The following is a 14590-nucleotide window of genomic DNA, read 5'->3' as shown; positions in this document are numbered from 1 at the left end:
CGGTTCCCCGACTCCCGCGCGACTGATCTCGGGAGCACAGGCACTGACCCCGCCCAGGCCCCCCCTTCTACCCCCTAAGGGGCGTTCCGGCTGGGACGTCCGGTCCGGTCCCGCCCCCCTCGGCGACCTGGGGGACCGCCCAGCTTCGCTGCTCCCTCCCCGCAGTTTGGTGCAGTGACTTCAGTGCTGGTCATGGTCGCATCACCACAGTCTGAATGTACGAAAAACCGACTGAACTGTACACTTTATGGGGGGAATTTATAGTGAGTTATAGCTCAATGATGCTGCTGTTATGTAAAGTAACTGCGGTGAGACTGCAACCTCACTCCTTAGGATATGAAACCCAAGACACCGAGAGATTTCGAGGTACCATCTACACATCCGCAATCCACAGTCCATAGAATAAGATGCAGAGTCCAACTCAGCAGGGCAAGATGTGGACACAGCTCTCCCGCTTCCGGTCAGAAGCCGTTGGTACGGAGAGGAATGCGTATGAAGTGCTCTCTGGGATAAATTATTTTTAAAAATCAGAACAAAGGCTGTTCCTCTGTACAAGCTTCTGGCGAGTTTCCAGGTACATCGGGCGGAACGAAAAATAACCTGCTAGCCCCTCCCTTCCTGGTTGCCTTTGTAGTGCCAACAAGTGGAAGATGTAAATGAGAAAGAAAAAGGCCCCAAAAACTCCTGATCCCATTAATTATGGGGGAAAAAACCGCCACAAACTCACAAAACCCAACACTCTTAGATCACTTTCCTTGATCCAGAAAAGAACCGTGCCATGGAAACACAGGACAGCTCAGAGAAATGTAAAGTACCAAGAAACAAAACAAACAACATTTACTCACAGTATCATTATGCTCAATGTAGACTAAATGAATACAGTATATGCCAGTCAAGAAACGAGTAATTCTTGTGAAGTTAAAAACTTCAAGACAAACAATATATATTCGCATATTTTATTTACTGACCTCTTTGAAACATGTCAAAATTCATATGGCTAATAGTACTTTCCATGTTAAAATGCTGCTCAACACAACAAATTCCTAACAAAAAATATTTTAATGTAGGAATCAACATATGAACATTACATTACTTGGTAAAGTTCAGGTTACAGATATAAGATAAATATCAAATAATATTCTTCTGGCTTAATGGAAACCTAACAGTTGTGGTGGTCGTGTTTAACCCCTTGGTTAAGTAATTAGAGGCATGGGCAGGGGTATGGTAGAGGTATGCTAAGATTTAACATGACAACAGTTATGTTAAACAACATAACAGTTCACATAATCCTTAGCCCTTCTGAGCAAGTCCACATGGGAAATCTGTGACAAATGCCCTGCAATGTGGTGGCTTCCCTCTATCAGTGACCGTTCTGTTCATGTGTTTTAAGCACTGAGAACTAGATTCAAAGTTTGCTCAACAAGCTTATTAATACTAATAATCCCTTGTATGAAAAAATAGTTTAAATTTGCAAAGTTCAAGATAAAGCATACTTGTTTTCATAATTACTTTTAGATACAATTGAGACTCACTATACTGTACATAATCAGTATGTGCACAGTTAATTCTAGTTACCATATTTTATATTTGTTGGTCATCAACTGCACAAATGTTATGCCCCAAAAGAAATGATCAACCCAGCAAAATGGTTACATTTAATTTTTTTTAAAGACAAATAAACTAAACTTAAGGAAGAATAGGCTTTTCCTGATATCTCATTTTCAAATTATTGCTACAAACTTACTGAAAGAAATAATTACATATTTTTCCCAGCATCAAATAATCTGCAGAAAGTTTCCAAGATAGACACATTTCTTGTTCCATTTCCAAAAATAAATAAAGGCTTTCTAACTGAAAGCATTTGCATTCCTCGCTCTCTAAAGTAAACATAAGAAGCAAAGTACAAAAAAATGGTCTCTTGGCTTCTGAACAGTTACAGTAAGGATTTTCTGTCCCAACACTGCCTCAAATTCAAAAGAGATTTACTTCCTAAGAGCATGGCAAGCAGTCTTCATCTCAAACCAGTCAGTCCGTTTCCATGGCAACACTGCGGGATTCCTTGGCTACCATAAGTCGCATCAGTTGACTGTGGAATTTCTCAATCTTCTTGACATCTTGAGCTTGGTCTGTTCTGTACACCAGACACTGTCAGAAATTTTAAAAGTACACGTTAACTATGCAGAAGCAGATGATCAACCATGTACCAGATGTGTGATTGGGTAAAAGTGTGAGTCTTTGCTAACGCTGTGCTGCTCTCTTCTCTCTGGAGGTCATACTAAGAAAATCACATCCACGTTTCCAAGCCTCCAGCAATCACATTCCTTAAGTTTGCCACTGCTGTGGATAAAACACTGCATGAACTCTCTCAGAAGCTTCTCAGAAACGACCAGTTAAGCAACATGTTAATACTGCTGTGGTCTGATGAGAACTCTTGAGCTTTAAATTAACACAGGAGAGACAAGAGCTTAGGAGGGGTGAGGGTGGAGTGTACGTTGAGTGAGGAGGAGCCACGAAAGGTTTTAAGGCGGTTATAACAATCAAATTCGCATTTTTGAAACCACCCCAGCAGCAGTCTAGGACGACTGAAGGGGGAACTGGAAGCAGGGGGTCAGGAGACTGTTCTAATAGTCCAGGCAAGTGATGATGACAAGATTCTAACCTTAGAGAGTAACAGTGAAGACGGAGAGTTCACGACAGGAAATAAATGAGGGAGCTCGAATCCCCAACCCCCAAATGCCTAGACAAGTGTACAGAATGTACCAGAGGTTCAAGGTTTTGCAACTGAAGAAACAGTGGACATGAGAATGACGGACAGGAAGGGACCACATGATCCACAAGCATGAAGTGGAACTGAAACCAGGACACAGGAGGAGGCCGGGGGAGAAGTGGTGAAGTGTCCGTTCCAGACAGGCTGGCTGTGGGGAGTGCTGAGGTGAGGATGCTCAGCTCAGAACTAGTCAGGAGTCAGAAAACCATGCGAGTGAAATGTACAAAATTGAAAAGAGACAGCTGCAGGCAGTACTGCATTTTATCACTGAACAGATTACTCCACAAGTGGTTTCAAAAGACAACCAAGGACAGAGTCCTGGAGAAATCAGCATTGTTGGGGGCACATCAGTGAAGCAATGAACAAAGAACTAAACAGAAACAGAGAACAAGAAAAAAAAAATGTTTTTAAAAGAAAAAGAAAACAAGATAAAATGGAGCCACAGACACCAAAATAACGATTTCCACAAGAGTGGCTTTCTGTATCAAAAGCAGCCAGGAGGTCAAGTAAATGGAGGGAGGTGCTGTGGGCTCCACCAAGAGCAGCTGCAGGGGCGGGAGCAGCTGCAGGGGAGGGAGCACTGCGTGCAGAAAGCATGTGGAGAGGCACGGAGTGAAGGGGACGGAGGAAGTGGCAAGAGTGAGCAGACAGGAAGGAGAAAGGTATAACTGTAAACCTGTATCTTGTGTTCAAATACCATCACTCACTTCTCACATGCCCATGAGAGAACCTTTGTCCCCTTATATCCAGCTCTGGCCTCTATATTCCTCTTGATTAAGGTCCAAATAGAGCAATTATTAAACTCCACCCGGCATGCTATCTTAATGAAGTTGAATCAATTCCTCAAGAGCCTATGAAAGTAGCTTCTAATCTAGAATGTGGTTCTTGACTTCGGAATGAAATGCAAAATAAGAGTCCTAATGGGCAATCTGCATAAATCCTATGTAATTTTAAACAAATGATTAACTCCCACAAATCTGAAAGTGTGCAACAAATAAAAAAATTATACTTACAACTAAATCATCTGTTACTTTAATACACAAACTCCCATCAGAATGCCTATATTTGAGAACCACACGTGCCTGAAACAAAAAAATACGTATTTAGAAACAGCGAAATCAGGAGATCCTTCTCATAAATAGTTTAGTCTTCAGGTTGGCTAAAATGATCCTTTAGAATTAATGGTCACCTTTACTGTAAACTTATTGAAATGAGGTAGACACACAGCATTCTAGTTCATTCCTATTGCTACAGTTTATTTTGTAAAGAGATTTAAGGTGGTGTGGCATTTCCAGCCAATAAAAACATTTACTGAAGGGCATCCAAGCTTGCCACCTCCCAACAGCCACTGTGGCATAAGGGCTGTATGAGCCACAGGCAATAGGCTCTGCTTTTTCTCGCTAATAGCAGGACATAAATCAGCCCAGTAAAGGGGACATAACTGTCCCCTCTCTTTACATAGGATTCTTATCTGCACAACAAACTGCACTAATCAATGATTATTTACCATTTTCCCATCACCTTCCCATGAAGTTACACCCCCTCCCAGGAACCAAAACCCCCTTTTCTTTTCTAGCCTCCGTTCTGCACTCCATCACCCTTTGTTAAGCTGGTCTACAGGCTCCTATTTCTGCCTCCTCGTATTTCTTCATGAACTCCAGTTCGTGGGTAGTATTTCCCTTTGTTAATCTGTCTTTTGTCAGGTTAGTTTGCAGGGCCCCAACATTAAACCTAAGGGGAAAACCAATCCAACGGTCAGCCACAGAGGGATGATGGGAAAAGAAGGGGGTGGGGGCGGGGGTGGGGACACACACACAGCAGAAATGGCTAGTTCAGTCCAAATCTTCCTCTGGAAGCCAGTTCGCACTCTCCCTTCCCATGGCTCAGGGGGTGCACTGAGGCTAACGTATTCAGCAAAATCATGTGTTTGTGGTGATGACACATGATGCACTATTACCAAAAAGCAGAATTCTGCCTTGAAAAGAAGCCTCCATCAACACTTTCCCGAAATCTAGAATAACTCCTATATCAAGTGCCATGCGACACACTTTTTGTTGTTCAGTATTATATAATGAGTAGCCATGAACATGGTTTAGATATTAGCATATTTCAATAAAAGAAGACATTTCCCAGGAGAGTTTACAATTCCCATGAACATTATTTCTTTAAATGATGGATTCATAATAACGTATTAGTTTTCTGCTAACCAATATAAATAATTCTTGTTTAGTTGTTTGAAAACGTGCTAAGTATCTATAAGCTAAAACAGGAACATCATTTTAAAATGGTTGCAGTGCAGTCCCAGAAGCCTCAAGACAATTCTGCCAACTGCATCCTAAGGCTCCTAGCGCTGTAACCTGCAGACCTTCCCATTATGCTCTCTGCTCTCCTGGGATCGGAAAAACTCACCCCATCCCAGGAGGTCTGTCTTGGGGAAGGAGGAAAGGGAGTCAGCAAGCACTTAGGCAGATATAAATAATAATTAGGTTAATTGTCTTTAGATTACCTGACTCTATTTATCGAATTGTTAGATTCAGTCTTACATATTTAACAAATGTCAATTCTCCAGAAACAAAATGAAACTTTAAAATGCTAAGTATGACAACTATGTGAAGTTTCAAGTCTCAGTTAAAAGAACGCTCGCTGCCTTCATTAGGAGAAATGAGAGTTAAAGGGTCAGAGGATTCCTGTAAGCGGGCTCATGTTGTAACGTGGGGGCATCTTAAGTTACTAACTCAGATGCCACGAGGAGAAAGAGAAATCAGATGCTTACTCTCCCAGCAACTTTGATTCCACCAACCAAACCAACAAAGCACAAAAGAGCATGAGTAAGTCCTAGAGAAAGGCCTGCAGGTAAAATGCTGAGAAAGGAAGTGACCAGACTGGGGGAGAGGGGCGTAAGGTGCCATGGAGGCGCTTTGGAAAGAGAGGTTTTCCTCTTAGGGAAGAAGGTGGCTAAAGGCAAGGACACAGGCTGAGTGAGCCAGTGAGTGCTGAGCTCCTGAGGCCAGAGCTGAGGGCGGTGGAAAGGGGGCCACAAAGCCAGGGAGACTGCAGAGGGGTCAGACCGCAGCTGGAAGGCTGGCCCTGATCCAGCCATCAACGAAGAGCTGGTGTTTAAGCAGAAAACGGCAGGACTGGATTTCTGTGTTTTGTAGACAGTTGTGGGGTAAGAGTGAAGGAGGCTCACAGGCAGACCGACCACGTGGTCCACCGCCAATTAGAGCGACATCAGAGAGGACGGGGAGGGGACGTGCACCAGCTACAGGTTCACTGTGCTGGGGGAGAGAGAGAACATACTCAGAGAGTTCAGACAAAACTTTTTTTTAAAATGTATTTTTATTGATTTCAGAGAGGAGGGGAGAGGGAGAGAGATAGAAACATCAATGAGAGAGAATCATGGATCGGCTGCCTCCTGCTCGCCCCACGGGTAATCGAGCCCACAACGTGGGCATGTGCCCTTGACCTGAATCGAACCCGGGACCCTTCAATCTGCAGGCCAACGCTCTATCCACTGAGCAACACCAGTGAGGGCCTGACAGAACTTAGTCCTGGCAGGTAGAGATACGGAGTTGGGGTTTAGAGTTCTGGGTTCAAACTGTAGCGTCCTTTTGGACTACAGATGCCATTTAATTGATCTAAGGTGGTTTCTTCATCTTCCTAAAGGGGTGACCTGCTCACATAAATTATACATGTAAACATATGCAAAAAGCCTATCACATAAAAGGCACTCAAAAATGAAACTCACCCCCAACCCCTCACCTCCCTGTAAAAAAATAAAAAAAAGAATTAATAAAAAACCAGTTGAAGGCTATCATGAAAATGCAGACTTTTTCAGGCCACTGGCATTTTCTGAGCTGCGACGTCCTCTCCCCTGCTTATTCTAGACACGCTTCCATCACAGCAGGGCTCCGTCACATTTAGATAGGATGACATCACATTTAAATAGGATGGCATCACATTTAAATAGGATGACATCACATTTAAATAGGATGACATCACATTTAGATAGGATGACATCACATTTAGATAGGATGACATCACATTTAGATGGGATGACATCACATTTAGATGGGATGACATCACATTTAGATAGGATGACATCACATTTAGATGGGATGACATCACATTTAGATAGGATGACATCACATTTAGATGGGATGACATCACATTTAGATAGGATGACATCACATTTAAATAGGATGACATCACATTTAAATAGGATGACATCACATTTAGATGGGATGACATCACATTTAGATAGGAATGGGAGCTTGTCTGCTCTTCACTCTGTTAAAATATTCTTAGTTTAGACAGCGGCCCGGGACCCCTGGACAAACGTCCCGTCTCGTTTTCGCGGTACATGGCTTGAAGGAAGGAACAGACTAGAGAAGTCATCCAAACAGAGAAGCCAGGAACCGTGTCATCCACAAAGTACTCATTTAAATGAGCAAATGAATTGGAAAAAACGTCTAATTCATCCAATCATTCATTATCATCTTTTTTTTTAAAAAAAGAATCGTTTTATTACTATTATCATTATTATTATTAATTATTGATTTCATTTTTTAAAATATATTTTATTGATTTTTTACAGAGAGGAAGGGAGAGGGATAGAGAGCTAGAAACATCGATGAGAGAGAAACATCGATCAGCTGCCTCCTGCACATCTCCCACTGGGGATGTGCCCGCAACCAAGGTACATGCCCTTGACCGGTATCGAACCTGGGACCTTTCAGTCCGCAGGCCGACGCTCTATCCACTGAGCCAAACCGGTCAGGGCTTCATTATCACCTTATGGTAAAGAATGGAACAAAACATTCTACAGCTTCTGGTTCCCTCCCAAGGTCTGGAGAGCTGGCAGGACTTTTCGTTAACAAGCGGGGGTTCCAAGTGAGTTTTAGACATGACCGCAAGACAAACCTTAGCTTTTTATTTACTTATTTAAAAATATTTTTATTGATTTCAGACAGGAAGGGAGAAATAGAAACATCAATGATGAGAGAGAATCATGGATCATCTGCCTCCTGCTGGATCGAGCCCTTAACCCGGGCAGGTGCCCTTGGCCGGAATCAAACCCGGAATCAAACCCGGGACCCTTCAGTCCGCAGGCCGACGCTCTACCCAATGAGCCAAACGACCGGGGCAAACCTTAGCTTTTAAAATAATGACCTAACTTCTGTAGGGGGAGGGGGGCGGAGCTGAATGAAGCCACAGGCCCCCCTAAAACTGTCTGCAAACCTTGCCGTTCAAGTGCATCGTGCTGAGCCAGCACCCCCACACCCTCCATCTGATGAAGCAGCACTAGTCTCAGGGGCGTCGACGCCTCCAAACTGGGGGTTTTTCAAGCACGTTTCGGCGGTGTCAGAAAAAAATAAAATAAAATAACCGTTTTAATGGACCCGAGGCACCCCAACGCCCTGGCGCAGGGGGAAATGGGCAGCAGATCCAGGGACAGGAAGTGAAGCTGCGGGGGAGGAGCCCGGCCCTTAGAGACACGTAAACCCACGAAGGTCCTCGGGGTTCGGGGCGGAGAAAGGCCGGCGGCGGAGCGGCTTAGGGCCCCCAAAGGACCCCGATTCTTGCCCATTTCGAGGCCTTACCGGGCCGTTCACCGGAGAGGAGGCAGGAGGAGCGGTGGGACGTGGAGGGGTCCGTCTCTCTCCACCCCGGCCCCTCCCCGGTGCGGAGCAGCCTCCGGGGCCGGGCGGGAGGCCGGGGAGACCCCCGACCTGGGGCTGGGGCTGCGGCCAGAGGCACCGGCCTGCCCGCCGCTTACCTTCATGGGGTCGGCGAGGTAGAGCTTCTCGGCCGCGCGACTGAACTCCTCCCAGGTCTGGAACTGCGGCATCGTGGGCCCGCGGCGGAACCGGACAGGGAGGCAAGGCCGGGACCGGAGCGGCGCGACCCGGCCCACCTACCTTCCTACCTCCCGCCGCCGCCACCACCCGACACCCGGGCCCAGCCGACTAAGGTGGTTGCGACCTCGCACCAACGCCTCGTTTCATTGGACGGGTCCTGACCAATGAGAAGTAGGGTTGTTGCAAAGGGGCGGGGCCCCGAGCGTGTGTTTTTTTGTGGGGGGGAGCGGCCCAGAGCAGTCGAGAGCGGGGAGGCAGCTGGGCGGTCCCACAGCGCCCCCTGCAGGACTGGAGGAGCATCCGTCCCGCCGCCCTGTGCGCAATGGTGAAAGGCCCGGGTTCCATCAACAACACCACAGTCGAGTAAGGAGAGGGGAGACATAAACACAAGAGTGCAACCGGAAGCTCTTTATTTTTATTATTATTATTTTAAATATTTTTATTGATTTCAGAAAGGAAAGGAGAGGGAGAGAGAGATAGAAACATCAGTGATGAGAGAGAATCACTGATCGTCTGCCTCCTGCACGCCCCCCACTGGGGATGGAGCCTGCAACCCAGGCATGTGCCCTTGACTGGAATTGAACCTGGGACCCTTCAGTCCGCAGGTGGACGCTCTATCCACTGAGCCAAACCGGCTAGGGCAAGCTCTTTATTTTTTAATTGGATTTATTGGAGCGACCTTGGTTAATAATACAAGTATACAGGTTTTAAGTCTACCACTCCATCATCCATCATCCGTGCACTCCGTCGTGTGTTCACCACACGCCACCGAAAACTTTTAAATGCCCAATTTGATGCATTTTTGACAAATGTACCCACTGGGTATATACCCCATATGCCCACTACCCCAATCCAAACACAGACTATTTCTTCACCTCCCAGATGTTCCCTAATGTCAAACTCAAAGGCTAACGCGGGCCAAATAAATGCGGCATGCGGCCCGCGGGCCGCGAGTTTGACATGCTTGCTCTACAGTCCTTGCTGGGTTCCCACGTCCACCTCCAGGCCGTGTGACTCCTGGGTTTCTGCCTCGTGCAGAATTCCTCCCAGAGCTTCAGCTTCATGTATCCACATGCCTGCCTGGCCCCGGGCTCACCCCGGGGTTCAATTTTGGGGAGCTGAAACAATTCCTCAGCAAATTGAAGCAACGGTATATACGCAATCCGCGTGCTGCCTCCACTTTGACTTCTTTCACTATTGCCATTGGCAACGTCTTAGCCACTCATCAACCAGATCCGCCTGCCAGGAGTTCAGGAACTCTGTGTTGCAGGCCTTTCGCGGGCCAGTCATTGTGCGGGGCAAAGTGCTTACAAGCTAACGAGGTCGGGGCAGAGGAAATAAGGCCGATTCTCCAGTCCCTGTCATTGAAGACAGAGGAGGGAGGGAGGGCAGGTCTCAGCCACAGGGCTTGGCAGTGCCCGCGTTCCTTTTTCCTCGCCTCTATCTTTTCCCAGAGGAGGAAGGTTCTGTTTTTGTTGAGACACAGAGAAATGACAAGTTGTTTTTGAATTCTTCTTCCTGGAGCTCTTTGCCCCTTTGTGCGGTTCTCGGCTGTCTTCCCCAAACTGTCAGAGCCAGAGCTGTTCTAGACTCGGAACGAGGGTGGGCTCTTATGTGGATTCTGATATTCATCGTCACCATCGTGCCAGGAGCGCCTGCCTGCACCCACGATGCTAGGAGTCCAAGAAGCCCTGTGCCCCGTGCCTTCCCAGGTTTCATGGACTCAATGCTGGCAGCCAGAGAGGGTGGGGGCGGGGGGGGGGCAGACCTGGTAAGGGGAGCCAGCCCAGAAACCGGTTTGCCCAGTAGTCACATCCAGATGGGGAGGGAAGTGTTCCGACAGGGAGCGGGTCTGGGGCCGCTTTGGCCCAGCGTCCAGCGGAGGGCAGTGGTGCGCAGACAGTCGCATGGAGACGCCCGGTCTCCCCCAAGGAAATCGTCCCCAGGGGGCCCGCACCCTCGCTTAGCTGGTGGGTGGTGGTGGGTTTGGTTGCCTTTTGCTCAATCCCTTCCTTTGGGGACAGAGCCTGGGCTCTTGTTTGATCGGCGGGAACTTCCCAGCCAGTTGAATTCATGGTGTACTTATTTTTAAAAAAATATGTTTTATTAATTTTTTACAGACAGGAAGGGAGAGGGATAGAGAGTTAGAAACATCGACCAGCTGCCTCCTATACACCCCCTACTGGGGATGTGCCCGCAACCAAGGTACATGCCCTTGATCAGAATCGAACCTGGGACCCTTCAGTCCGCAGGTCGACGCTCTATCCACTGAGCCACACCGGTCAGGACATGGCGTACTTATTGAGCACCTCCTCCGTGTCAGTCACCTCACCAGGGGGGCTACCGTGCAAGCAGAGGCGCTCACGTGCTCCTGAGAGCAGAGGGAGGGGTGAGGCCAGTTTGCAAACAAGCCAGAGGCAGAGATGGGCATTGATGGAGCACCCCCATGCGGCTCCCCCAGATCCTGTGACGTGGGCCCTGGAGTTGCCGAGGGACAGCAAGGACAAGGACGACCTGGAGGCTGAGGGGGGGGGGCAGGACAGGGAGGGAGGGGCGACAGCAGAGAGAGAAGTCACCCTAAGAAGCCAAGCACCTTCCCAGAGCCCCCTGCAGGGGATCGGAGATCACAGGCCGCGCTAGCACCCTCATGCCACCCGCCCCCTAGAAGCCATCCCCCCAGGTGCGACTCAGAGGGTCTCTCTCTGCCCCAGGTACACCCCGCTCCAGGAGGCTGGCATTGCCATGGTCGGGGCAGGTGAGGAGCCCTTCCAGGTGGGACAGATTGAAGCAGAGCGAACACACCTCAAAAAACAACAGGCAAAGATGCCTTGTCTTTTCCAAGGGTGTTTGCGGGAGAGCAGGCTCCCCCTGAGCCTGGGGGATGGGAAAGGCCACCCTCAGCGCTGCCTCCTCCGGGGAAAGCTGGGCCAGGCCAGGTCAACCCCGCGCCTCCTCAGTGCTTGGGCCAAAGGACAAAGGTGAGGGCCCTGAGATTCCAGAGGCTCCTGGCTGGTCCGTTTCATCTGAAACTGATTAAAATGAAATGCAAACCCAAGTCAGCGGGGAAGAAGAGGTCAGGATGCTGCCCCCACCTGCTCCCCTCCCTCCCCGCTCAGCACCCTGGGCTCTGGCCGGGTCCCAGGGCATCTCAGATTTCCCACATGCCCATCAAGCCCGGAGAATGGCCCCATTGTCCGCCAGACCAACCAAAATAGCAGCATCTTCTGTTCTCTGCCTGGGGGAGATTCACTTCAAACCCCAAAGTCCCACAGGCGGCCCACAATGGACGTTGTTCTTGCAAATGAGTGATCCTGGGACAGATGCGGGGCAGGTAGTCGGAAAGCAGCCAGGGTGCTGGGTTGGGCTACAGAGAGAGAACAATTAGGTATTAACCCAATTAGCCCTCCCTGGCGGGAATTCTGTTACTCAGCAAAGACAGCACGTGGGCACGGTGGGCACGGGGGCCATGGTGGGCAAGGTGGGGAAAGGGGGCGACCGATTGGTGAGGGCTGATGCGGGCTGGGAGGCGGGAAGTGGGGATTGATGCTGGGACCAGCGTACTAGGAATAAAGTTCAGCTATTTCTAGACGGTGAAATGCTATTTTTATCGTTTTTGAAGCACTCTGGATTTTTTTTTAAACTATGCCCTGGAGCTTTGGGATGAATGGTGTTCACATTAATTAATAAATCAGGTGACATCTCTACTCGCAGCAGGCTCTGCTCTCCGGGTGGCCTGAGAAATGGTGACTGTGGACTCTTTAAAAATAAGAGTCCACAGTCACCATTTAAAAAAAAAAGTCTTTTTATTGATTTCAGAGAGGAAGGGAGAGGGAGGTAGAAACATCAATGATGAGAGAGAATCATGGATCAGTTGCCTCCTGCACGCCCCCTACTGGGCATTGAGCATGCAACCCGGGCCTGTGCCCCAACCGGGAATGGAACCGAGACCTCCTGGTTCATAGGTCGATGCTCAACCACTGAGCCACGCCGCCCGGCCGTGGCTGACTGTGGACTCTTGATTGATCACAACTGTCATGTCCCCAGTCATTCAGTCCAACAAGTCAGTCAACACGTCCTGAGCATCTGCCTGGGACTCACTTGGGTTTTGTGAAGGGAGGGGAGAGGCCGATGTATGTGGGAACTGCTGGCCGCACTGAACCGTCTTCACGATCGAGTCACAAAACTCCGCTGAGCAGGGAAGGTGAAGTGAGGGCAGGCGTCCGGAAAAGCTGCCCGGAGGACCTGGATTTTGGAAACCAAGGTCAGATTACGACCTTTGGGCGGAATGGCTTGGCTTTCTGGGTAGAGAGAGCGCATGTGAGCAAAGGCACAGACACTCGCTTTGAGGGAGCAGGCTCAGCCCTTCCCTCCTGGGAGGCCGGGGTCCCCAGAACATGGTGGGCTTCACGGCGAGATGCCCGGAGTGACCAGTTGGGAAAGAGGGCATCGGAGTGAGCCAGGGCCACGGGAAACACCCTCCTTCTTTTTAGAGGCCACGAGTGAAGAACTGGCCGCCTGGGGTTGCGGGAACCAGGCCACCCATCGCATCAGGAAGGGGGACAGGGAAAGCGACCAAGCTCCCAGCGCTGGGTGACTGTGGGAGGGCCGATGGAGAGATAAGCCAGCCCCCGGGGGAATCAGGGTTGATTGGGTGCCTGTCCGGCCTCCTTCCCCATCAGACCCAGGAGCCATTGTCCCCCATCCTTCCCCGCCAGCCTCTCGCTCCATTATCACTCTCCCCACACGTCATCAGACGCTCACCCAGTTTCTCTCCTTTGCACTGTTCCCTTCTCACCGTAGCCAGCCTTCCAGCCACAGCGAAAGGGAACCGGCGTGCAACATGCAAAGCTTTTGTCTTCGGGACAAAGACGGGGTGTCCTGTGTCTCTTGTGTTTGACCAGTTGCAAGCCGGGGTGTCTGGTCGCTAGAGCTCCGGCCTGCTTCCCTGGGCTCCTCTTTATGGTCTGTCTGCGGGGATGCAGGGCCGGGAGGGGATGCAGGGCCGGGAGGGCGGCCGCTGACCTGTCACCGACCGGCCCGGGCAGGCAGGCCTGCTCTGTCTGTATTTGCTGACGGCCGGCATGAGACATTCGGGGACACTGCCTCCCACCGTCTGTAGGAAAACGTTCCTCTTTAGCCTCGGCCCAGGCGGGTGGCTGATCTCCAGAGAAGTCTAAGGCGTATGGGCTGAGGCCTATGGAACTGTCGTGGGCATGGGGGTCAGGGTTGGGAAACGTGTCCACCTTGGCTTCCGGACCTCCTTTCTTCTAGGTGTGGGTCACTAACCCAGCCTGATGGGCTCAGCCCTCTCTCTCCATCTCCCATCGGAAGCCACCCAGGCCCGCCCTCCCTCTCTTCCTCCCTCTGTGAAGGGCCTGGATGGGGTCTGCATGTGAATGGGAGGGGATCGCTGCTCTCCCTGCGCCTACCCACACCGTACCCACCTGTTCTCAAAGCCCCGGCCCGAAGGCCCCCATAACTGCCCGGGAACTACAGCTGGTCCTTCTGCCCCTGGGGCTGCAAGGATGGAGGCCACGGAAGTGCCCTCCCCGCTGGCTCCCCCACTCCCTGCTCAGGCAAGTCCAGACCCCTGAGGCGACTGGGGTTGGGGAGGCTGACTCACTCGGGCGGGAGCCAGAGCCTGGCGCTGGGGGCATCCTTCAGGCCCAGCTGCCTCCTTTCCAGACGAAAGAGACCACAGGTCTCAGGCTCACCCACGGGCGAGGTAGGGACAAGACATAGGGGGCCAAGGAAGTGCCCATCGGTGGGGTGTAGTGCCCAGACAGCTTCCCGGGGTCCATCTCCCGGCTCTGCTCAGCTGGGAGGCCTGGGCTCGGCTCTGAGCGAGCCCGGACAGAAATGGCCGTGGAGAGCACCCTGACCTTGGAGCCCCCCAACTCCCCAGGCAGGAGGGCAGTCAGGGCAAGTGCCTGGCAATTGCTGTGTCATTTCCTGGTGCAGC

The 14590-nt window shown here is 50.1% G+C and overlaps 1 protein-coding gene across 1 annotated transcript; it reads right to left on the bottom strand.

The window, feature by feature from the left end:
* Window positions 1-942: 942 nt before the first annotated feature.
* On the bottom strand, window positions 943-8752 carry SRP9 (signal recognition particle 9). Its single transcript, XM_006106431.3, has 3 exons — window positions 8547-8752; window positions 3781-3849; window positions 943-2145 (listed from the first exon to the last, which is right to left on the bottom strand). The coding sequence occupies exons 1-3, from the start codon at window positions 8616-8618 to the stop codon at window positions 2026-2028; spliced, it is 261 nt and encodes an 86-aa protein (XP_006106493.1). The 5' UTR covers window positions 8619-8752; the 3' UTR covers window positions 943-2025.
* Window positions 8753-14590: the final 5838 nt, after the last annotated feature.

Source organism: Myotis lucifugus, unplaced genomic scaffold (genome assembly GCF_000147115.1).
Source record: "Myotis lucifugus unplaced genomic scaffold, Myoluc2.0 scaffold_825, whole genome shotgun sequence".
Classification (NCBI taxonomy): Eukaryota; Metazoa; Chordata; class Mammalia; order Chiroptera; family Vespertilionidae; genus Myotis; species Myotis lucifugus.
This window is presented reverse-complemented; position numbering and strand designations above follow the sequence as displayed.

Bases quoted from the DNA above. Each gene is read 5' to 3' on its own strand.
- SRP9 (XM_006106431.3), bottom strand. From the start codon at position 8,618: ATGCCGCAGTTCCAGACCTGGGAGGAGTTCAGTCGCGCGGCCGAGAAG. The intron at 3,850-8,546 runs GTAAGCGGCGGG...TTTTTGTTTCAG, and splicing joins ACCTCGCCGACCCCATGAAG to GCACGTGTGGTTCTCAAATA. The intron at 2,146-3,780 runs GTAAGTATAATT...AATTTCTGACAG, and splicing joins AAGTAACAGATGATTTAGTT to TGTCTGGTGTACAGAACAGA.